The 23,030-nt window shown below is 28.8% G+C and overlaps 5 protein-coding genes across 7 annotated transcripts; 3 read left to right on the top strand and 2 right to left on the bottom strand.

Moving 5' to 3' along the window:
* Positions 1 to 42: 42 nt before the first annotated feature.
* LOC113790093 (uncharacterized) lies at positions 43 to 10,276 on the bottom strand. 2 transcript variants are annotated; one of them, XM_075821968.1, is made up of 11 exons: positions 10,119 to 10,276; positions 9,062 to 9,938; positions 7,141 to 8,997; positions 6,850 to 7,072; positions 6,346 to 6,783; positions 6,224 to 6,277; positions 2,860 to 6,165; positions 2,403 to 2,549; positions 2,187 to 2,296; positions 1,483 to 2,118; positions 43 to 1,412 (listed from the first exon to the last, which is right to left on the bottom strand). In XM_075821968.1, coding segments are annotated over exons 1-11 (7,809 nt in total). In that variant the 5' UTR covers positions 10,120 to 10,276; the 3' UTR covers positions 43 to 1,252. The 2 variants fall into 2 exon arrangements, with proteins under 2 accessions (XP_075678083.1, XP_075678084.1); XM_075821969.1 differs by lacking the exon at positions 2,403 to 2,549.
* A 5,681-nt stretch (positions 10,277 to 15,957) lies between these two features.
* Positions 15,958 to 17,685, top strand: LOC113790097 (replication protein A 32 kDa subunit-like). Of its 2 annotated transcripts, XM_027339715.2 has the most exons (3): positions 15,958 to 16,128; positions 16,743 to 17,086; positions 17,155 to 17,685. In XM_027339715.2, exons 2-3 carry the CDS (start codon positions 16,774 to 16,776, stop codon positions 17,649 to 17,651), a joined length of 810 nt encoding a protein of 269 aa, XP_027195516.2. In that variant the 5' UTR covers positions 15,958 to 16,128; positions 16,743 to 16,773; the 3' UTR covers positions 17,652 to 17,685. The 2 variants fall into 2 exon arrangements, with proteins under 2 accessions (XP_027195516.2, XP_027195515.2); XM_027339714.2 differs by lacking the exon at positions 15,958 to 16,128 and having other exon boundaries at positions 16,583 to 17,086.
* Positions 17,686 to 17,757: 72 nt separating this feature from the next.
* Positions 17,758 to 18,860, top strand: LOC113790096 (DNA-directed RNA polymerases I and III subunit RPAC1-like). The gene has a single exon (XM_027339713.2). The coding sequence runs from the start codon at positions 17,822 to 17,824 to the stop codon at positions 18,785 to 18,787; it is 966 nt and encodes a 321-aa protein (XP_027195514.2). The 5' UTR covers positions 17,758 to 17,821; the 3' UTR covers positions 18,788 to 18,860.
* A 28-nt stretch (positions 18,861 to 18,888) lies between these two features.
* Positions 18,889 to 19,494, top strand: Ssb-c31a (single stranded-binding protein c31A). Its single transcript, XM_027339716.2, has 2 exons — positions 18,889 to 19,063; positions 19,123 to 19,494. The coding sequence occupies exons 1-2, from the start codon at positions 19,033 to 19,035 to the stop codon at positions 19,368 to 19,370; spliced, it is 279 nt and encodes a 92-aa protein (XP_027195517.2). The 5' UTR covers positions 18,889 to 19,032; the 3' UTR covers positions 19,371 to 19,494.
* Positions 19,455 to 22,954, bottom strand: Mtr4 (exosome RNA helicase Mtr4). The gene is made up of 3 exons (XM_027339712.2): positions 21,029 to 22,954; positions 20,144 to 20,966; positions 19,455 to 20,069 (listed from the first exon to the last, which is right to left on the bottom strand). The coding sequence occupies exons 1-3, from the start codon at positions 22,860 to 22,862 to the stop codon at positions 19,586 to 19,588; spliced, it is 3,141 nt and encodes a 1,046-aa protein (XP_027195513.2). The 5' UTR covers positions 22,863 to 22,954; the 3' UTR covers positions 19,455 to 19,585.
* Positions 22,955 to 23,030: the final 76 nt, after the last annotated feature.

Below are 23,030 nucleotides of genomic sequence, written 5' to 3'. Positions count from 1 at the left end.
AGTCATAGTCATCAACCTAACCTAACTCAACCATAGTAGAAAAAAACTGAAATTTTTTTTTAATATTCTAAAATTATAAATTATCATATTTAATTAATTAATTAATTCAATTATATGTTAATTTGAATAATTAATTTGAAAATTTGAAAAATTACTTATATAAGTAATCAAATCAAAATATCAATACAAAAATACAATAACCATCTTAATAATAATAATAATAATTCTTGTTAGTGTGATTAAAATACATAATCAGATTTCAATGAATCTCAAAAATATTGTTTCAACTTTTTTTTATAATTATTTCTTGTAATTGTAATTGTATTTGAGATCCTCTTTATAAAAAAAAGTGTTATTTTTTGTCGTTATTATTATTATTATTCGATGAAATTATCAGAAATTATAAAATTGAAAAGAAGAGAAAAAAAATTTAATTCGTCAGTGGTTAGCACATAATCTTTGTGTATGTTTTTTTTGCTGTTGAATTATGATTGTGTAAAAATTATCAAATTATTTTTTTTTTCTGTTTTAAAATGTTTTCATTCAGCACAGCACAAATGAACATTAATACAAAAGAAGAAGAAATTGAAGAAAATTGGATACAAATGAAGAAGATGCCCACATTAGCACAACAATGAAATTGGGATAATCTTTTTGCGAAATGAAATGAAATGCTGCCCGAATAATATATATAGTGGTGGTGGTGATAAGCCAGTTAAAGTATCGGTGTGTGTGTGTGATATATTGGTCCAAAATGGTTGTCGAATATTTGTCATTTGTTGCTGTTTGAGGTAAAGTTAAAGTGTGTGTGTGTCTATATTTACAACATTTAAACACAGAATTGATGATGTGGAAAATTTAAAAAAAAATGGAATGTATTTCGCTGTCAATCATTCAAATATGGCAGATTGATTTGTGATTTGAATAAATTTACAAATGAAAAAAAAAATCTCAAGAAAATACATAGAATTTTACGAGAAAAACATACACATACACACATAGCACATCAGGCACAAATGACCTTTTTGTTTTGTTTAGCTAAAAATTTTATCACTCTATTTTTTTTTTTTTTTGTTAAAAATATCAATATGATGATGATGATGAATGGATATTGTGTTTTGTTTTGAATGAGAATTTTCAATGATGAAATAAATACTTTGTTTTGTTTTTTGTTTTTGGAAAAATGATATTTTTAAGTGGATGTATTTGTTTGTAAGTGTAAATGTGTTGTGGTGGTTGTTGTTATTGTTGATTAGATCGGATTTGTATTAAACAATTCTTTCCAACGTGATTCAAAAAATGCACGTAATAAATGACCAGCTTGTCCAACTGGTGATTCATCTTCATTGAATGTAACACAATTATCAAACATTAATCGTATGTCGGCAGCATAATCTTCTTTGGTTTTATAACTATAAAAATGTTAATAAAAAACAAATTAGAAATTTTCAATTCATCAAATTGGTAAAATGTTTACATTACCTATTATTTTGTAATTTATTTTTAATAACAGTAAAATCCATTGGTTTTTTAATAATCTTACGATATGTTGGAAAATGTTTTGTATTAACTGGTTCAAGAAATGGCCAACTAGTTTCATGTTGTATAATTTCCTCAGTAATTTGTTTACAAAGTATAATTTCATCATTATGGATTGTTTTTGTTGTTGTGGAATTATTATTATTGTTGTTGGATAAATTTTGTTCATCCATAGCCATCATATTGTTACCATTATCATTATTATTGACACTTGATTCTTTTTCCAAAGATTTTTTATTGCTAATCTTTTCACTTTTTTCTAGTTTTTCTTTTTCCGAATGATCTTCATCCTTATCTTTATCTTTATCTTGTTTTTTCTTCGGTTTTCTTTCTTTTTTATGGCTCGAAGTATCTTTTTCCGATCGATCTTTTGATGAATTTCCATTCGACATACGTTTATTATTTGATTCTCTTTGATTTGAATCTTTATTGTTTGAATCATAATTTTTATCATCATTATTTATGGATGATTCAGATTTTGATGATGATTTTTTCGATGATGATGATGATGATTTCGTACCAGAATTCCGTTTATTTTTACGCATACATAAATGACAAATCCATCTGCCTTTGATTTGTCTTTATTTTAAAAAAGAAAAAAAATCGAATTACAATTTAGAAAACAACAATATAATAAGCAAACTTACTTGTTAACAGGTGGATCCAAACAATTTGGATGAAATACTTTAGCACATGTATCACAATTAAGTAGTTTACCTTTTTTACCACAAACAATGCAAACTTTATCGATTGTATTCTAGGATTTAAATGAAAAAAAACAAACAAAAAACGGAGAAAAAACATTACCATCATTGAAATGTATGCTTAATTATATAATTGCGAAAAACAAAAAACAAAATTACTTTATTTTGACAGTCATAGCAAAACCAATCGCCTGTAGGAACAGTTTCCATTTTAGGCTTGAAACAATACATATGATATCCCTTGTCGCATAAGTCACACAATAGTAGCTGGGCTTCATTTTCACCCGAGCCACAAAATTGGCAACTCTATCATTTTAAATCATTTTTTTTGGTTAATTTTTTGTTTGTTTGTTTGGTTTTGCGGATATAATTAGTTAGTTATCAAATTCAGTTCAAAAGGGAATGTGTAAAGCAACGGTCGCAGGCATCATCACATCATCATCATTCAAAGCGTTTTTTGATTAAATTAAATTCGCATTTTTAAAAAAGAAAGAAGAAAGAGACAAGAGAGAGAGAGACAAGTGTTAAATATATCAATCAATCAAAACAAAGCTTTTTTTTCGAAGCTAAAATCAAATCAAAAAGGAAAAAACAAATTGAAAAAAATAACACTTACCGCTCTCATTATTGATTTATCCCAAGCAATACAATTTTCAAGAAAATGTAAACCCATTGCAATCTGTGAACAACATTTTGCTTCACGTGCAGCATCACGCCAACGTATCAAACCGGCCGTAGCATTATCATCATTTGCAAATTCATTATAATCACAATCACCATTACTATTATCGTTCGTTTGAAATTGTACAGCTTGATTATTTTTAAAACCTAATGGTGGTTTAAGATATCTTCGTTCAATTGTTGCTTCAATTTCTAATAATTTTTCTTTCTGTACTCTTAACAGATCATAATCACCATTATCATCAGTACTGAATATAATCATTGTTGATCCACCTGAATTTTCACATTGAATTGAATCATTACTACAATCACTATTTTCATTATTACGTTGATTTTTACGATTTTTACCATTTTTATTCGATTTAGATGATGATTTGGTTTGATTTAATTTTGATTTAAAATCTGAACTTGAAAATTTATTCGTTGGTTTCCAATTACGCATTTGCATACTACAGGACAAAATTTTCTCTTCAAATGCTTCAATCAATTCCAATATTTGTAGATCTTTACGAAAAGCAACTTCATGACAATAATCTTTACCTAAACATGAACGATGTGGACAACGATTTTCGGTTGGTGCACCAAATTCTCTCCAATCCGATGCATCACGATCATAATCACCAACATCCAGATTTGCAGTAGAATTTCTACATGATTGTGTTGCATAATTTAAATGTTTTATCAGATATTTTTGTAGATTTTTTTCTCGTTGACCATTCGTATGTAATAATTCAATCATTGATTTTAATTGTACACTGTCGGTTATACGCCACCAACCAAATTGATATTCACGTGGTATTTTATTTGCTTTTTCATATTGTAATATTTTCCATAATTGTATTCGTTTTTGTAATGTTGGACAAACAATTATATCTGTTTCAATAACATCACTATTTGGAAATTTTGTTATTGTTGCACTACGTGCAAATGATGATAATATTCGTATTAAACAATCTTTTAATATTGTACAATCAATATTTGTTTCCGTTCCTTTAAATAAACAATCTAATGTTTCTTTTGATAAAAATGTTGTTAATGCTTTTTCCATTTCGGACATTGGTTCTTCTTGAATTTCGGTAACAATTGCTTCTTCTTCACAATCTTCATTTTCACCTTTTTCCAAATCTTCTTCTTTCTTCTCCTTTTCTTCTTTATCCTGTTGTTGATCATTATTATCTGGTTCGGTATCAGTTTCAGTTTTTTCTTCTTCCAATATTTCTTCATCTTTCTCTTTTTCTTTTTCTTCTTCGATTGGCACCATCGGTTCATCAACATTATTAACAACTTTTTCAATTGATTCATCACATTCAAAATCTAAATCTAAATCAAACCATCTTACATCATCAACATTTATTTGTTCACATTGTTCCACTGCTGCTGCTACTGTCGATTGATTATTTTCATCAATTTGTTCAGATTCAGATTGTTGTTCTTCTTTCTTTTCAACCATTGTTTGATTAGTTTTATCCATTCCATCATCATTCGATTCAATTTTGATCGAATCATTTGTTTCCATTTTTGTTTCAATTTCCATTGATTTTTCATCATTATTAACTTGTTCATCACCATCAACAATTGGTTTTTTCTCATTATCATCATCATTATTTTTGGTTGATATATCTGGATCATCATTTTCTTCTTTAATTTTTGTCGTTTTTTCATCTGTTTGTTTATCAACATTATCGTTATCATTATTTACAGATTGTTGTTGTTCAGTTAATTCCGATTTATTAATTTCTCCATCATCACCATTGGTTGTAATAATGGTTAAATCTTGATCCATTGGTTCATCATTAATAGCATTTTTCAGCGCATTTTCCATTTCAATTTCTTCTTCAGTCCAAATATTATTGGGCAATTCTTCTGGTTCACCGGATTCCATACCTTCAACAAAAACACCACCACAATTTGGTAATACCCAATACGTACGACGATATCTATCTTGACCCAATGGGAACACACGATATGCATTCAATGCTTTATGCATTTTATTATTCATCTGATTACATTGTTTATTTAATCGTTCAATTTTTTTATCAATTTCTTCATTAGTCATATTAACATCATCATCAAATTCAATTGGTGGTAAATTGATTGTCGTCGTCGTTGTTGCGGTAACCGAATTCGATAAAGTAGCAGCACTGACATTTGTATTGCTTTCATCATTATCACTGATTACAGTGCTATTATTTTCGCCAGTCGTTGTATCTTTATCACCGGTATTGGTGGCGGTGGCCATGTTTTCACCACCATTTTCACCCGTCATCGTTGTAGTTGTAGTTGTTGAAGATTGATTCGTATTGGCATTATCTTTTTCCTGTTGTAATAATATTTGTTTAGCTTTTTCCTCTTCCATAATTCTTTCACGACGCATTTTAACCAAACGTAATTTTCTAATATCATTTTCAATACCCCATTTATCTTTTTTATAAACAGTAACACTTTCAATACTATCATCAATTTGTTTAACAATTGCCTGATTACATAATAATTCATTACAAAGAAAAACTAAAATATCCAATTTTGTAATAGCATCCAATGCAATATATGTAATACCATTGCAAAGTTTTTCATGTAATTGACATTCAATACGATTTGGTTCATCTTCTTCACGAACTGCATTACTAAATGCAAAAAAATATAATCGTAAAATTTCCGTAACATTATGTTCGGTTACAGTTGCATCTTTTAATTTTTGTCCCATCAATGTAGTCATATTATTTGGCATACCCGGATCTTCAATAGCACAAATAACCAAATGATTAACAATTGACATTAATTCTTCCTCTGATTCACTATCCAAATTTAATAAGGCCATCATTAATGAATTTAATGTGGGTAAACTATCAATATCGAATCCAATAGTTTCACCAAAATTATAAAGAAATTCATAAACCATTAATAAATCGGCAAATGCTTTACCAGTCAGTTTTTGACCCGGTATTCGATTAAATATCGGTAAATTTTTATGATCTTTCAACATCATATCTTCAACTGGTTTTTTCAATTCTTTCAATAATTCCACTTCCAATACACGTTTCAATAGTTTACGTTCTTGTAGGGCAACTTTTTCCAAACTTAATTCTTCTTTTTTACTATCACGATCTTCCGATGATTTTAATTCATTCAATGCATGTATAAACATTTGATGTTGATTAACACGTTCATGTTCAATTTCGGCCGATATTTTTAATTGTTCTTGTTTTTGTAATTCCAATAATTTTTCCTGATGTTCTTTTATCTGTTAAATATTTGATATTTTAAAAAATTTATCAACAAAATCAATTTTTTAGACAAACCTTTCGCAATTCTTCTTCTTTTTTTTCTTTCAATTCTCGTTGTTTTCGTTCAAGCTTTTTGTTGAAAAAAACAAAAAAAAAAATTAAAAAATTTTAACATTAAAAACAACCCACACTCTCACCTCTTCTTGTTGTTTTTTCAATAATTTTTCATTTCTTGCTTGTTCATGTCTTTCAGTTGATTTACGTTTAGTTCCTCTTATCGATGCTGCTGGTGGTGTAATCTGCTGGGGATTTTGTATTGTTATCGTAACCGATGGTTCAAATTCATGATTTTTATTATGAAGATCATTTTGTTGTTGATGAACAGATGATGTTTTACTTCTTGTATTAAATCCTTTAATAGAATCATAAACATTTCTTGTACCACCACTATCACGAACACGTTTCTTTTTTTCTGGTGCAATATTTTGATGATGATGATTACTATTAATCTGATTTGATTGTTGATGATGTGATGATGGAGGTACTGCCGTTATACTAGTTGAAGATAAATCTAAGTTACGAATTTTGCTCAATTCTTCCAGATGGACTTTCATCTGATTTTCGCTCAATATGACCTAAAACAAACAAAGAAAATCATATTTTAAAATTTCATAGAAGAAAAAAAATTCTGGCAAACTTACATCACTTGGTAATTGTGCAATGTTTGGAATAAATTGGCCAATAATAATATTGGGATCAAAGCTAAAATTTTCACGATTCAAATTGATCATATTATTTTTGCTTAAATATTTTATCAAATCTTGATAACTTTTTAATTTCTTTTTACATGGTGCCAAATAAATAACATCACCTTCGATTGTTCCCGTTTTAGAAAAACCCGTTATATAAGTAAAACGTTGAAATCTATGAATTTTTTAAAGAAATGAAATAATCAAATATGAATAATATACATTGAAAAATTGAACACATACCCATGATTTAAAGGAATACGAATCTGTTTATCGCTTGTTGAATTTGTTGATGATGATTTATGATGAGCAAATGAATTTTTATTCATCAAACTACCACCGGAAGATTGATCACCAATAAAATTTTTAGCAACAGCAGCAGGTAATGATGCAAGAAAATTAGCCTGCACTTGATCAGTCAATTCTTTATGTGCCGAAAATAAAGCCGGATCAATAAATTTCGATGATGATGATGATGAGGAAGAAGTTGTTGATGATGATGTATGTTTATTATTGATATTATCATTATTATTTGCTGTTAATGAAGCGGCTGCTGCAGCCAATTCAATTGGATTTTTTAAATTTCCAAACAAATTTGCATTCAATAAATTTGGATTAAGTTTTTGTAAAATATTAAATTGATTGACAGCATTATTGAATAATTGATGATTAGCCAATTGATTATTACTGGCACCACCGGCAGCAATTGCAGCCGCTGCTGCAAATGATAATGCATTGAGACCAGGAAAATTCGGTAAAATTCCATCATTTGCAGACGCTGCCACTGCAGGAGTATTAAACAAATTAAATGGATAAGTATTTTGATGAAAGGCACTGGTAGCTTGTTGTTGTTGTTGCTGTTGATTAATAGCCGATACGGCTAATTTTGAATTAGTCAAACTATTTTGATGGGCATTGTGCGGTGGTGATAACGTTGGTGGACGGCCACGTTTTCTTGGTTGCTGTAATTGTTGCTGTTGCTGCTGCTGCAGTTGTTGTTGTTGAAGATGAACTTGTTGTTGATGATTAAATGCAGCCAATAAATTACCAAAACCAGCAAAATCAGGTAATGATGGTAATGATGATGATTGTTGTTGTTGTTGTTGTAATGATGATGATGATTGTTGCGTTAGATGTGGCTGTGGATCACCATATGCCATCAATGATGATGATGTTGATTTTGGTTTTCGTCCACGTTTCTTTTGTTGTTGTTGTTGTTGATGTTGAGGCTGTTGTTGTTGTTGTTGCGATATCAGACTATTATTAAATTGTAATTGTTGTAGCTGAGAATTTTGTTGTTGTTGTAATTGGGCTAGATTTTTGACTAAATTCAGTGTATGAGAATCTGATAATTGTTGTTGTTGTTGTTGTTGATGGTGAACATTGAATTTATTATTATTGCTACCAAAATTATTTGAAGACAATGATGTGGATGATGATTGAGATGCTGATGATGATGATGATGATTTTTTTACACATAAATTTAATGGAATTGAAGAATCATCTTCATTATTCTTTGTTGTTGTTGTTGTTGTTGTCAATGCAATTGGCATTGGCGCTTGTTTTGTTGATAGATTCATTATATTATTACTATTACAATTATTATTGTCAATATTATTATTAATCAATTCATTTATATTGTCATTGACAATTTGTTTTGTTTTCAATGTTTTCGTTGTTGTTGTTGTTGTTGTACCAATATTTAAAGAATTTCTATCATTAATATTGCCAATATTTGTTGTTGTTGTTGTTGGATCAAAATTTATTGCCGTAAGATTAGCACTATTTTGTTGTTGTTGATTTAATAATAATGCAGCAACAACATGTATAGGTAATGATTGTAATATTGAATCTTCTTGTTGTTGTAATTCTTGTCGTTTAGATTTTCTTTTATTATTACGATTATTATTTACAACACTACCATCATCATCATTATTCGTTGTACGATTCATTCGATTTTTCATTGAATTTCGTTGCTGTTGTTTACGTTGAATTTTTCCTTTTGTTGTTGTTTTCTTTGATAAATTTTTTCGAGATTTTTTCTGTTTATCACCATCAACATCTGATAAATACTGATCATTTTTTAAACAATAATTCAATCTAATCAACAACAAAAAGAAAAAATTAAAAAAAACTTAACAAAAATCATTCAAAAGAAACTTACTTATTATTCAGAAATATATTTGTATCTAATGTTGTTGTTGTTGCTGTGTTTGGAAGAAAAAATTCGAACGTTTCATTATTATTCGAATTGGAATTTGATTGATTCAATGTTGTTGTTGTTGATGTTGGTGATAATTCTTTCAATAAATGTTCATATAAAATTGAACGTGGTTTTGATGATGATGATGATGATAAAAATAAAGAATCGGTTGAATCTTTATTCTGAATTAGATTCGTATTATTATTATTTTGAAAAAATGATAAAGTGGAGGACGGTAATGTCGTAATTATTTGTTGTTGTTGTTGTTGTTGTTGTGATTGATTATTATTTTCAACAACAAACAAATTTTTTGTTGTAGAAGATGATGATGATGATGATGAAAAAGAAGACGTTGTGGATGTTGTTATTGAGGGCGGAGGTTTTTGTTGTTGTTGTTGAATATTTTTCACTATTTTTGTTGTTGATGATGATGATGATGATGCTATTACATTTATAGCCGAATCATTTTCAACATTATTATGATCATCGTCTTTGTCGTTATTTGTACATTTATTGGTGGTGGTGGTGTTGATAGTGCTGACTAGACTTGAATAATCTTCTTGTTGTTGTTGTTGTTGTTGATTGCGACGATAATTACGATGATGATGTTGATGTTGATGAAAACTTTGGTCTTTGATATTTTGTTGTTGTTGTTGCGAATGATTTAAATGATCAGTTGTTACTGTTGTTGTTGAAGATGAAGGCAAAGAATTTGTTGTTGTCACAATATCATCATTATGTTCGGTAATAGCATTTACAGTCGCAATAGTCGCAATCGCATTAGTTTTAGCCGCTTCACTCACATTACCATCGGACGACAATACTGATTGGTCAAACACTGATTCAGGTAAGAGAAAAACAAAAAGGAAATTTTTTTTCAATTAATCAATGTTTTTTTCGGGGAAAAAACCAAAAGTAAAAAAAAAAAGAAAAATAAAGAAAAGGAAAATCCCAAGAAAACGTTTTTCTTCTTTTCTACACATCCTTCCGGTTGTATTCAAATCAAATCAAAACTCACTTGGTGAAAATTTTTTGTTTTTGCCTGTCACTTCGTTTCGTTGTTTATGTCAAAATCGAAAAATTCTTACATCATAATTGTTGTTATTTGATTTTGTTTGAAAATTCAGAGAGTGAGAAAGTGATAAAAGCGTAAATAGAAAGGGAAATATGATTTTTTGATTTCTTTTTTTTCAAAAAAAAGAATAAACGAGTGAGAAGGGAAAAAAAGAAAGAAAAAAGACATAGAGAAAGATAAGAATTCAAGAATTAGTAATTTAAGAATTTCTATGGTCTATGGTTTTTGAAATTTGGAATCATTTTGGAGAAAAGAGAATTGCAGGACATGTTTTACATACAGAAAATTTACAAAAACTAAACTAAAATTTGCCAATAAAATCCACAACTTACCTTCTTAACGATGAATTTTGTCACAATTATTGTTTATGGTATCTTCAATTTGAAAAAAATGACTTTAAAAATCCTAAGAAAAAAAAAGAGACAAAACAAAATTAGAAAAATCTCAATAATCTTTCATTGAAGAATAATAATAATAATGAGAGAGAAAACCATAAACACACGCAGATAGAATATTCTTTTCTTCAAACAAAAAAACTACACACACTGAATACACTAAATAACATTGAAACTTTTCTTCTTCTTTTTTTGTTGTTGTTGTTGTTGTTGAATTTGCGTCAAACGAACAAACAAACAAACACTAAAGATGATTCATTTTTTCATTCAATTCATATAATATACGCTTTTCACACTAAACAAAACAACACATACACTGATAATGATGATGATGATATATACTTTCTATAGAAATTCATACTGAGAAAATGAAATAGAAGAAAAAAAAAACATAACTAATAACTAACTAATAATAATAAAATAGGTGGTCTATATTTTCAAAACAATCATTATTTAACACACACATTAACAACAATATTGGGGACCAAATAAAACGCGCGCTCAGATCCAACAACAACAACAACAACAACAACATTGATGAAACAATATTAAAAAGCTGGAAGAGAGAGAGAAAGATAGAGATAGGGGAATAAGAATAACAAAGTTTAGATAGGAAGAGAGAGAGAAAAATAGGCTCATCATCATCATCATCAACGACAATAACATCCAAAAAACGAGCAGCAGCCATTTGGATTGAGCCAAAATATCAAACAAAAAAAAAAGAAAAAAGATTTTTTTTTTTTGATATTTCAATGTAATAATAACGGCTGTATAATATTATTTTGATTGTAAATAAATAAATAAAAAAATTTCGTCGTTATTTTTTTTTTTTGGCTCTCATCATCATCATCATCGTTTTGTTACAAAGAAATGTTGGTTGGTTGCATAGGAAAACGAAATTTAAAACGTTATCAAAATAAATGAATGAGAAAAAAAAATTATGATAATGAAAACAAAAAGAAGAAGAATGTTGCTGTTGTTTCATTTGATGATGAATTTATCAACATGGAAAAATCCCCCTTTGAAATTTCAATGGATATTTTGTTTTGTTGATATGATTCATTGGATGTGATTTCTTCTGATTTCAAATCAAATAGACTTTTTTTTGTTTTTGCAACAAAAAACAAAATGAACAAGGTCGTTTTAATCAATCTAATCACACACACATAAATTGATCTATTCGATTCAATGATTTTTTTTGTGAAAGCAGAAGAAAATCATCAGAATATCAATGACCATTATGGAAAACATATATTTTTTCTTTTTGGACAATGAACTCTATGAATGCCGGTAAACCAAAATTGAATTAATGAATGATGATGATTACATAACATTACAGCTTATATAATGAAGTATTACATAATTTCACTTGATTGAATCATCTTGCACACACACACACAATATTTTACTCGAAAAAAAAACCAAATTGAAATGATTTAAACCAAGCGAAAAAACAACAAACGAACAACAAACCTCGTTCTTTTTCACCATTTGAGCATACCAAACACACAAACATTAAACAAAGAAGATTCACTTGGATAATTGACGAATTGAAACAAACAAAAACAACAACAAAAAAATCAAAAAAGAATCAAAAAAAATGTTGTCTAATATGTGTGAGTGTATATACAGCAGTACACAAAGCAGTGTACAAGAGTGATTGGATTTCATTTTGATTTTTTTTTCTTTTTTTCTTTTTTTTCTTCATTTCACATTTCGTTCATTCATTTTCAATTCCAAATACAACAACAACAACAAATGTTGAATCATTACTACACTTAAAGTAATGCTACTACACACACACAATATGAATATAGACACTGTGTGAAATGAAAAAGAAACAAACGACGACAACGAAAAATGAAATGAATTGAAAATTGTGTGTTGTTGGTTAGTATTTTGGGATATAGAGAAAAAATAGGGAGAGAGAGAGAGGATACACGATGATGATGAAGCCGAAACGTCGTTGAGATTCAAAAAAATGATGATGATGATGATGAACAAGGAGAGAGAGAGAGAAAGAAAAGAAAAGAAACAAAACAAAGAAATTGTGGAACACTAAACATACATACAACACACTAAACCGAATGTGAAATAAGAAAAAAAAACCGATCAACGAAATAACAACAACAACAACAACAACAACAGGACATTTTGGTTGATGAAATGAAAAGAAAAGAAAAAGAAAAAAGTTCATGTCAGGCTATCAAATTCAGTTCAGTTTCGGGTGTATTTTAGGTTTATGTTCTTTTTTGATCATCATCAATAGTGGTGGTGGTGGTGGTAGTAGATCTCTCTTTGGTCTGGTTTTTTTTATTATTTCAATTTGGTTTGATGATGAAGAAAAAATACCGGAGAAAAAGAGAGATAGATATGGTGTGTGTGTGAATTTTTTCTTAAATCATCATCAACATCAACAACATCGTCATTCAAAAATATGTTAAGGATGTGAATTTATTTGAATGTTTTTTCCATTCGACATTAATGGTGATGAGAATAAAGAATAAGGAAAAAAAGATATCAATAAAAAAAGATTAACCCAAATGGAGAAAAACTGAGAATTTTACTTTTTAGGGTTTTTTGTTGGTTGAAAAACCCAGAATAATGATGATAATCATGAAAAAAAGTCGTTCAATCATTTAACGGTAAATCATTTTTATTCAATCAGAAACACATAAAGAACATCACATCACCATTATGAAAGGATGCTTAAAATGATGAATTTTGTAAAACAAAACAAAAATTAAACGTAGGTAAGAAAACAATGAGATATATGCAAGTCGATTATTATTATTTTTTCTATGTTTCGTATCAAACAAACACACAGAGAGAGAGAACAATTGTATAATGATAATCATTCAATGATGATGATGATGAACAACAAAAAAAATATTAAGAAATTCAACATTAAAGAGAAAGAAAAACATTCGAATATTGTTGTTGTTTGTTCATCATCAAAAACATCATGATGATGATGATGATGATCGTCATCAACAAGCAAACAACGAAATAATCAAAAAAAACCGGATTATGATGATGATGATGATGTATGCAAGCAAATGAAATGGAAAAATATTTTTTACGTTTTTAAATAAAAAAAAAGATTCGTTGTAGTAGCATCTATCAACCGAAAAAATAGTAGAGCAGAGAATATCCCAAAATAATCACCATCTTTTTATGTTTGTTTTTCAAATATTGATTCTTTCGAAACAAGAAAAAAAAACGGTTCGATTTTTAGATTAAAAATCAACGGGAAAAAAGTAAAGAATTTCATCATCATTCTCTCCCTCTGTATATATTCTATGGAACCAGAATTTCTTGTTCCCTCTCTCTCTCTCTCTCTCTCTCTCTCTCTCTCTCTCTCTCTCTCTCTCTCTCTCTCGAATTCTATAATGATTCATGAATTCAAAAAAAAACCCAAGAAATCATAGAATACATCTACACACACACACATGTAACTAACTAGAATCAGACAACAACAACAACAAAAAAAAAAATCAAAAGAATATTTCTCATTATTGCTTCTTCTTTGTCGTCGTCGTCTTGATGAGATTCTATAGATTCTCTCTGTGTGACAAGAAACAAAAAAAATCACAAACAAAAACAGCAACCAAATTTAACCAGCCAATTCCAAAAAAAAAAAATTTCGACTCGAATTTTCCTTATTTCTTTCTGGTGTTTGTTTTTGTTTGTTGGTTTTATCGAATCATTCCTCTCACATAAATATGGATGATAACCAATTGGTTAAAGAAAAAAAAATCTAGGAACAACCAGTTTTTTTCCAAATAAGATTTGGAACAAACAAAAAAATCGAAACACACTGATTCTATATCACTTTTGGTAAAACTTACCTTGCTTGATTTGTTTCAAATTGAAAAAACAAAAACATTTAATTCGGAAGATAGTTAGATATCATTAGTTATCATTTAAATTAACATGTGAATCATGTTAATGATGATGATTAGAAGCAAAGCAAAGAGAACATGTACAATTATTATTTGTTGATGAAATGTCATACTGATGATGATGAAATCAATTTTGTTTTTGAAACAAACAGAAAAAGAAACTAATGAACAAAATCATCACGAAACACACACAATGAGAATAGGGAAAATTATTAATTTTCACATCACCTTTTTGGAAACAAACACATCACATTCGAAAATTGATATATTCTGACAGAGTTCGAACAGAAAAAAAGCAAATTCTGTTTTTTTCAAAAAGGATTTTCTTCAAATCACATCACAAACAACAAAAAAAAACGTCTTACGTCATCTGAAACAAAGATGATGATGAACCAAATCAAAAAATTGATAAAGATTTTCTATTTTGTTTTATTTTGGATTTCACAAACAAACAAAAATCTCTGTGTGATGTGTGTTTTATTTTATCAAAAAATTCATTCTCAAATAGGCTCAATCACTCACAAACACACACACCAACAATGAGAGAAAGAAAACTTTGCTTCTTTTATTGTTGTTGTTGATGATGATATTCACAATTTCCCCCCTCATCATCATCATCATCCTTGCATCTCACCATTTTTTTTATTTTTGTTGTTTGTTGTTTGTTGTTGTTGGTATGGCGGGCTTTAGATATATCTCGTAGCTATATCCACCGATTGTTGTTGTTGTTGTTGTTGTTATTGTAATTGTCTCACGGAGAAGAAGAAGCAAAAGTTCACATTTGATGATATAAAAAGCCCCCGAAAAAGAGAGAGAGACAGAGAGGGATACAATATATTCGATCAATGAGCGGGAAAGAGAGAGAGAAATGGTCTTTTCGGGGGGAAAAGAAAAACGAAACATTTTTCGTTTGTTCGAAATGGAATCATTCATTTAATTCCATTTCTACCCCCATCATTCGTTTGTGTTTGAATCGTGAATCGAATACCCATCATCCTCCTCCGCCTATTTTTTTTTGTTATTCTTTCTTTCTTGATTTTTTTTATCATTTTTTTTTCTTTTCATAATGATAATAATAGGGCAAAAAAAAAAGAAAAAAATTTTATCATTTTTTTTCTTTTCTCTCTGTGGTAGTAGTGGTATATATTATAGTTGAAGAATATTTTCATAGAGAGACAGAGGGTGAATATATTATTATTGGGAGGGTTGTTTTATTCAAAAGAAAAAATAAAAATTCTTCATTGGTGGAACAAAAAAAAGGTAGTAGTATTGTCATTATGTAATCTGTGGTTGAAAGAGGGTGAGTAAATGAAGAGAGGGTTTTATTGTTATCATCATCATCATCATCATTAGGATGATTATAACCCGAAGAAAACATCTTTCGCCAGACCAACCAACCAGACCAGACTTTTAAACCGATGATGATGATGATGATGATTTCAGGCGTTGTAAACTTTAATTTTCTGTTTTTCTTCTTTAGTTCAAAATACACAAAAGAAAATTGTTATTGAAGGAAAAAAACAAAAATCCCAAAGAATAATTTCATTGATTTTTTTTTCTCTTTTTACTACTCCTCCTGAATCAGGATTCCACTACTACTGCTCTACCCTACTGCTACTATCATTCGAATTCGAATTCTATGATTTTTTTCCGGTAAAATTTTATTTCTTTTTTAAATCAATTTTCAGAAAATTTCTGTTTGGAACTCGTAAAAAATCAACATTATCAATTCTCAAATGACCACACCTTTGATGACACGTGTTGTTATTCCTGACAGAATTATTCTATGACTAAATTCAATTTGTAACCAAGGTTACCGAATTTCATTATTTTTTTTTCAAAAAAAACTTTATTTTGACCGATTTTATTCACCGGGTTCAATGAACATTCATTTTTTTCTTTAAAAAAAGGTTCAAGGTTATGTCCTTGATCAAATTAATCAAGAATATTATTGACAGAAGAAAAAATGTTTAAATTTCATTCTTCAGAGAAAAAAAATCAGAATCCGATAGCGAGAATATCGCCAAAAATCAAAAAAACATTCATTTAAAATGACAGACTTGGAAGTCAACGATCTCTTCTTTCCATGCATGTAACACACAAAAAAATTATCGTCACAATAATCGATAGTATCGATTATTGTCGTTCATTATTCTGGCGCGAATGTGTTTTTTGTTGTTGTTGAGTTGCTTTATTTTTTTTCATTAATCAAAAATCAGTTTCGGACAATTTTGTTTTACAAAAAAATTTCTAAACTTTTTTTTCAGAATTCGGTTCTCTTGATTAATTAAACTAACAATGAGCGATTTTTTTAACACATCAAATTTTGATGCTGCGGATGAATCGGCTCGTGGTGGTGGTGGTGCCGGTGGTAAACAAAATTCGGATAATCAATTAAATCAAAATATTGTTCGTGTTTCTTGTTCACAAATCGCTCGGCTATCACGTCGTGAAGAAGGTTTAATTTTGCATCGACAAAAAGTCAACACTATTGTTGTTATTGGTGTTGTTCAAAGTGTTGAAGAACTTACAACAAAAAATGTTTACATTATTGATGATCATACACCAGGATCGCCGATCGAAGTTCAACTTTGGAAAAATACACCTGAAGGTTTGTTTGTCACCAAAAAAAAACTTGATAAAATTCTGATTTTTTCAACTTTATTTATTATTTGTCAGGTGCCGATGGAAATCCCCGACTTTCATTGATTCCACCAACAGTTTTAGAACGAACATATATTCGAGTTACCGGAAAAGTTTCCTATGATGATCAAAAACCATTTGTTATTGCTTTTCGTGTAGAATTGATCAATGATCCGAATGAAATTCCACGCCATTTACTTCAAATAATTCATGATTCATTGTTTTTGGAAAAACGTAAAAACATTACTATCAATTCAAAAGGTGAAAAAGAAATGGGTGGAATAGCTAACCAAAATCAATTTGGTGGTAATGATTTATCGGCTGGACATGGTTTTACCCAGCTTCAACGAAGCATATTGAATATTCTTGGCAAACATCGTGATTCACCATCTGGTTTAAAACGAATGGAAATTCATAACTATATGACTGGTGTTAATTCTAATCTTATTGATGATGCTATTCAATTTTTAGTTAATGAAGGTCATATTTTTAGTACAGTTGATGAAAATACTTTTAAAGTTACTGATTTCTAAACAAAAAAAATGTTAACATTGGAATTTCAATTTTTTTTCTTGAATAAAAATTATTCCTACAATCGATACTATCGATTTTTTTGTTTTGGGCAAACACGTGAATTGATTAATGATTTTTGTTTTGAAATTTTGTTTTTTTTTTTGAATTTTTCAAAAATTAATCAACAAAAATGGTTGATATACAACAATTTACCGATTATGTTTATCGTTTTCCTGATGTTCAACATATTGATCAAACATTAATGGTTTTAAAGATTCAAATCGAATCGATTAATGAAAATGAAATAAATTTTGATATTATTGGTTTGAAACCATTTTTTGTCAACACTATTCGACAATTAATTTTGAATGAGATTCCTACAATGGCTATCGAGGATGTTTATTTTCAGGAAAATACTTCTACATTATTTAATTGTGATTATATTGCACAACGTTTAGCATTGATACCGATTGTTGCCAATCCAAATGATTTTAAATTTCGTAATAAAAATGATCCGGAACGTCTTAATTCGAATAATTGTATTGTAATGAAATTGAATAGAAAAAATACCAGTTCGCAAACGATTAAAGTATATGCTGAAGATATTAAATGGGAACCGATAGGCGCGAGGCAACACCTGTTATCACCGATTACATTACTTTATCCTAAAATACCGATAATGTATTTGAAACCAAATGAAGAAATTATTTGTCGTTTACATTGCGTAAAAGGTCGTGGTTTAGATCATATGAAATTTAGTCCCGGATTTGCACGTTATTATTTTCATTCACAAATTACATTGAAAGATATAAAAACTATTTCAACCGAAACAGTTCAACGAATAAAATCATCATTTCCCGCTGGTGTAATTGAAACAAAAATTCGTCCAGATGGTCGTATCATACCGATTGTTGCAAATGAACGTCTTGATCATCATACAAGAAGTTTTAAAAATTTTGAAGATGTCGCCAATGCTGTACAGGTGAAATATTATCGTGATCATTTAATTTTTATAATCGAAAGTTATGGTGTTAAAAATCCAGCCGAAATGTTTATCAATGCTTTGGATATTTTTCAATATAAAATTAAAATATGGGAAGAACGAATTCGTCGTATTAAAACAGAATCAGAAACAAAATCCAAATCGAATGATTAATGTTTTTTTGTTTTTGAAAGTTTTCATTTTTTTTTGTAATTTTTTAAAAATTTTTAAATCATTTTTTCACCTATTTTGAATGTTACGATTCGTTTGTGTTAAAATAGATGTTTGTTTTTTACATCATCGATTGACGAGAGCAACTTCATTTTTCTCTTCTTGTCACATTCGATTTTTAGCTTGTCAATCGTTTAGCGCCCTTTTTTTTCATTTCAATCAAACATTTCATCATCATCGTCGAAATCATGTCAAGCAAAAAGAAACCACAACAAAAAGGTAACATCTTATATAATCATCAACGTTTGTTAATCTTTTTTTTCATTAAATTTGAATAGCATCCGAAGGTTCGGATGATGAATCTACAAATACTTTAAAACTGAGCAACAATCGTTTTTTAACTGTTTCGGAATTTAAGAATAAAGTACGTGTTGATATACGGGAATTTTATTTGAATGAAGATGGTGAACGAAAACCAGGGAAAAAAGGTATCAGTTTATCAATGGATGAATGGAAAAAAATTGTTGAAAATATGGATAAAATAAAAAAAATGATTAAAGATCAAGGTGATTCGGATTCGGAATAAAATCATTGCAATCAATCGATCATTCGAAACAAAATGTTTATAATCATTGTCACTCAAAGAAACAAAAGAAAAATCATTAAAATGTGAATCAATAAAATTTTCATTATTTTTTTTTCTTCGTTAATTCAAATATTCAAGTGTGTTTTTTTTCAAAAAGTTATTTACAAATCAAACAAAAAAAAAAGAAAATTCATTAATTAAATTCATTGCTACTTTTAAAGATATAAACTTGCTGCAAAAACAATGTCACGTTTGATTAATTTAATTGCTTCGGAAAATTTATTCTCCAAATCAGTATTACCAATTACTTTGGATGCTTGACACATTTGTCGAAGTAATTCCTCTAAACGTCTCATACAACGAATGATTGAACCTTCAAATGCATCAGTCATTTTACAAATTTCTGAAAATGATTTTCCTTTTGTCCATGAATAAATAACATCCATTAGATTTGGTCGAAATTTTTCAATATAAATTTTTTCATCAATTTCTAATTTAGATTCTTTTGAAACTGTAGCAATTTTTTTCGCCAATTCTTGCATTGTTTTTAATGGTTTTGATAATTCTTCACCTAATTTTGGTCGTACATCCATTTTTTCTTCAAAAACCATACAACTTAATAATGCTGAAATTTGATATACATTTAAATCATTAAACAGACCATTGAATAACATTTCAGTCAATAATAATTCATCGCCACTATGGGGTTAAAAAAAAGAAAAATTATCAATTTTTTTTCTTCAATCAAAAATCACAAAACAAAAAAAACAAACCTTGTTATTTCACATGCAACACGTCCTTTAATTTCAATAACATCAGCCGATGTACAATAACCAAGACGACGTAATACACGTTTACGACATTTCAATTCATCCATTTGCAATAGACTTCTGGTTTTTTTCATCAATTCTTTTGTTTGTTTCATTTTCTTTTCAATATCTTGTTTACGTTCATATTGACGAACCATATCTTGATTAATTTTTTTAAATTCTAATAATTTTTTCTCCAATGATTCAATACGTTTAACAATATTTAGAAAATCATTATCTTTAATTTTCATATCTTCTAATGGATCCAACAGGGGGATATTTCCACTAAAACGTTTTTTAATTTCTTGTATTGATTTTAATACCGATTGTCGGCTATCAAAACTACGAAGATCATGTGGTAGAAATGCACGTGCTGAACTTATTTGTGTTATATTTGATAATCGTAATGAAATGATTTTCATTTCACATTTTTCCATATTACTTGGTGGTAATATTGTTTCACTTATTGGATCAATTGTTTTATCCACTGGCAGTAGGACATCAATTTGATAAATTGATTCTTGTTGTTGTTGTCGTTGTTTTCTATCCATACTAGGTTTATTATAATTAATCAATACACCCCAATCCATATCTAGATTATCATTGTTAACAATTTTCAATAGACGTCCACTATTTAAAAATGGTAGAATATAACGTGGTGTAGTAATGAATACTAAAAATTCCTTTGTCAAATCGGTTATCTGATTTTTTATTTTAACATAATCGGCAATACAATCTTCATTATCAATTTTTATATTATTTTTTTGTTCTTTTAGTTTTTTGTATTCTAATTTAAAAAAAAAAATTATAAAAAAATTACAAAGGAAATGTTCAATTCGAATAACTTACTTTCATGTAATTTTGGATATTCAAGATATTGTTGAAATTGAAAAAAACTATGTTCCAACATATATTCCGGGTTAACTTCTTCAACACGTAACAAATTCAAAACCATATTATATGTTAAATGAAATGCTGAATTCAATGGATCTGGACGGCCACAAATCATTTCTTTACCAACAGCTGGATTAACTTTTTCATCAACCCGTAGTATGACAATACCACGTTCATCAATACCACGACGTCCAGCTCGGCCACTCATCTGAATATATTCACCCGAAGTTATGAAACGAAAATTTGTTCCATCAAATTTTCGAACACTTGTAAACACTACTGTTCTGGCTGGCATATTTAAACCCATAGCAAAAGTTTCTGTTGCAAATAATGCCTTGATAAGACCTTCACCAAATAAAATTTCAATAGTTTCTTTAATCAATGGTAATAGACCACTATGATGAATGCCAACACCACGTTTTAAAAGTGGTAATATTTGCTGTACTTGTGGTAATTTTTTATCATCATCACTTAAAACATCAATAGCATTATTAAATACTTCTTCAACTAATGATTTTTCTTCAGCCGAATTAAAATCCAATTTAAGATTACTGATTTGTAATGCATATATTTCACATTCTTTACGACTAAAACTGAACAGAATTACTGGTGCCAGATTTCGTTCCATAATTGTACGAATAACTTTTATACAACTTTGATCACCACCTTTAGCCGATGATGATGAATTTTGTCCTGAAGGATTTTGTAAAACATTCATTGCTTGATTAAAATTATCTTCACGAAAATTATTCTGTTCATCCAATACTAAATGTAAACCATCACCACCAGCTGGATAAATATAATGTTGTAATGGTGTTGGACGAAAATCCGTATAAACAACATGACAACTTTGATGATGTAAATGTGCAATCCATTCGGCAAATTGACGAGCATTCGGTATGGTTGCCGAAAGAAAAACATAATGTACTGTATCGGGTAAAAGAATTATAGTTTCTTCCCAGATAACACCACGTTCACGATCACGCATATAATGAATTTCATCGAATATTACCCAACCAACTTCACGCATAATTTCACTACCACGAAATAACATTAAACGTAGAATTTCGGTTGTCATAATCAAACAAGTTGCATTCGGATTAATTGTTACATCACCAGTAATCAAACCAACATCTTCAAATTCTTCTTGAAATTCACGATATTTTTGATTACTTAATGCTTTGATCGGTGTTGTATAGATAACACGTTGTTTATTCTGAAATGATGATGCAATAGCATATTCAGCAACAACTGTCTTACCAGCCGATGTATGTGCCGAAACTAAAACACTTTGATTATTTTCAATACAAAGTATTGCTTCTTTTTGAAATGAATCCAGAATAAATTTATATTCTTTAGCTGGTTTATAATTAGGATTTTCACTATGATCACGTAATGGAACATATTCCAAATCAACTGGAATGATTACTTCATGTACACAAGATGAACCTTGTGTTTCTAATTCATGTATTTCAACACGTGCTGTAAATGTTTCATTAATTTCACCTAAATTTTCATTATCTTCATCATCCGTATCATTTGGTACTCGTGTCAATTCTTCGACCATTGAAGTAGTTATCTGATTATTATCTTCATTACCTTTTTTACGTTTAACATCGTTGATTAATTTATCGATCAAACCATTATCAACAACATTATCATCATTTTTCGATCCATTTTCATTTGAATTTTGGCCATTATTTTGTTCATTATCATCAGCTTTTCGTTTATTATTATCATTATTAGTGTTGGATTTTGGATCCAAATCAAAAACATCAAATAAATCCATTTTTATCAACAAAAAAAACTTTTTTTAAACAAAACGCACGTGAAATGAGTGTTAACAGGCCAAGAATCCCATTTATACCTTACCCAGCCAATTACTGTTTTAATAGTTTCGAAGAATTGTCGAAACAAACAATTCTTTTTTTTTGACAAAGAATTTTTATTGTAAACA

Source organism: Dermatophagoides pteronyssinus, unplaced genomic scaffold (genome assembly GCF_027571235.1).
Source record: "Dermatophagoides pteronyssinus isolate colony J.1.1.1.1 unplaced genomic scaffold, Derpt_VIB-CSIC_2022.12 sq0014, whole genome shotgun sequence".
Taxonomy (NCBI): domain Eukaryota; kingdom Metazoa; phylum Arthropoda; class Arachnida; order Sarcoptiformes; family Pyroglyphidae; genus Dermatophagoides; species Dermatophagoides pteronyssinus.
The sequence above is the reverse complement of the archived record's forward strand: the minus strand, read 5'-3'. Positions and strand labels throughout refer to the sequence as shown.

Coding starts and splice junctions, on each gene's coding strand:
- LOC113790096 (XM_027339713.2), top strand. CDS start 17,822: ATGGTTGATATACAACAATTTACCGATTATGTTTATCGTTTTCCTGAT.
- Ssb-c31a (XM_027339716.2), top strand. CDS start 19,033: ATGTCAAGCAAAAAGAAACCACAACAAAAAG. Junction 19,064..19,122: donor AAAGAAACCACAACAAAAAG/GTAACATCTTAT, acceptor AAATTTGAATAG/CATCCGAAGGTTCGGATGAT.
- LOC113790097 (XM_027339715.2), top strand. CDS start 16,774: ATGAGCGATTTTTTTAACACATCAAATTTTGATGCTGCGGATGAATCG. Junction 17,087..17,154: donor TTGGAAAAATACACCTGAAG/GTTTGTTTGTCA, acceptor ATTATTTGTCAG/GTGCCGATGGAAATCCCCGA.
- LOC113790093 (XM_075821968.1), bottom strand. Junction 6,166..6,223: donor AAGAAGAAGAATTGCGAAAG/GTTTGTCTAAAA, acceptor AATATTTAACAG/ATAAAAGAACATCAGGAAAA. Junction 2,550..2,859: donor ATAAATCAATAATGAGAGCG/GTAAGTGTTATT, acceptor TTAAAATGATAG/AGTTGCCAATTTTGTGGCTC.
- Mtr4 (XM_027339712.2), bottom strand. CDS start 22,862: ATGGATTTATTTGATGTTTTTGATTTGGATCCAAAATCCAACACTAAT. Junction 20,967..21,028: donor ATATCCAAAATTACATGAAA/GTAAGTTATTCG, acceptor TTTTTAAATTAG/AATACAAAAAACTAAAAGAA. Junction 20,070..20,143: donor GTTGCATGTGAAATAACAAG/GTTTGTTTTTTT, acceptor TTAACCCCATAG/TGGCGATGAATTATTATTGA.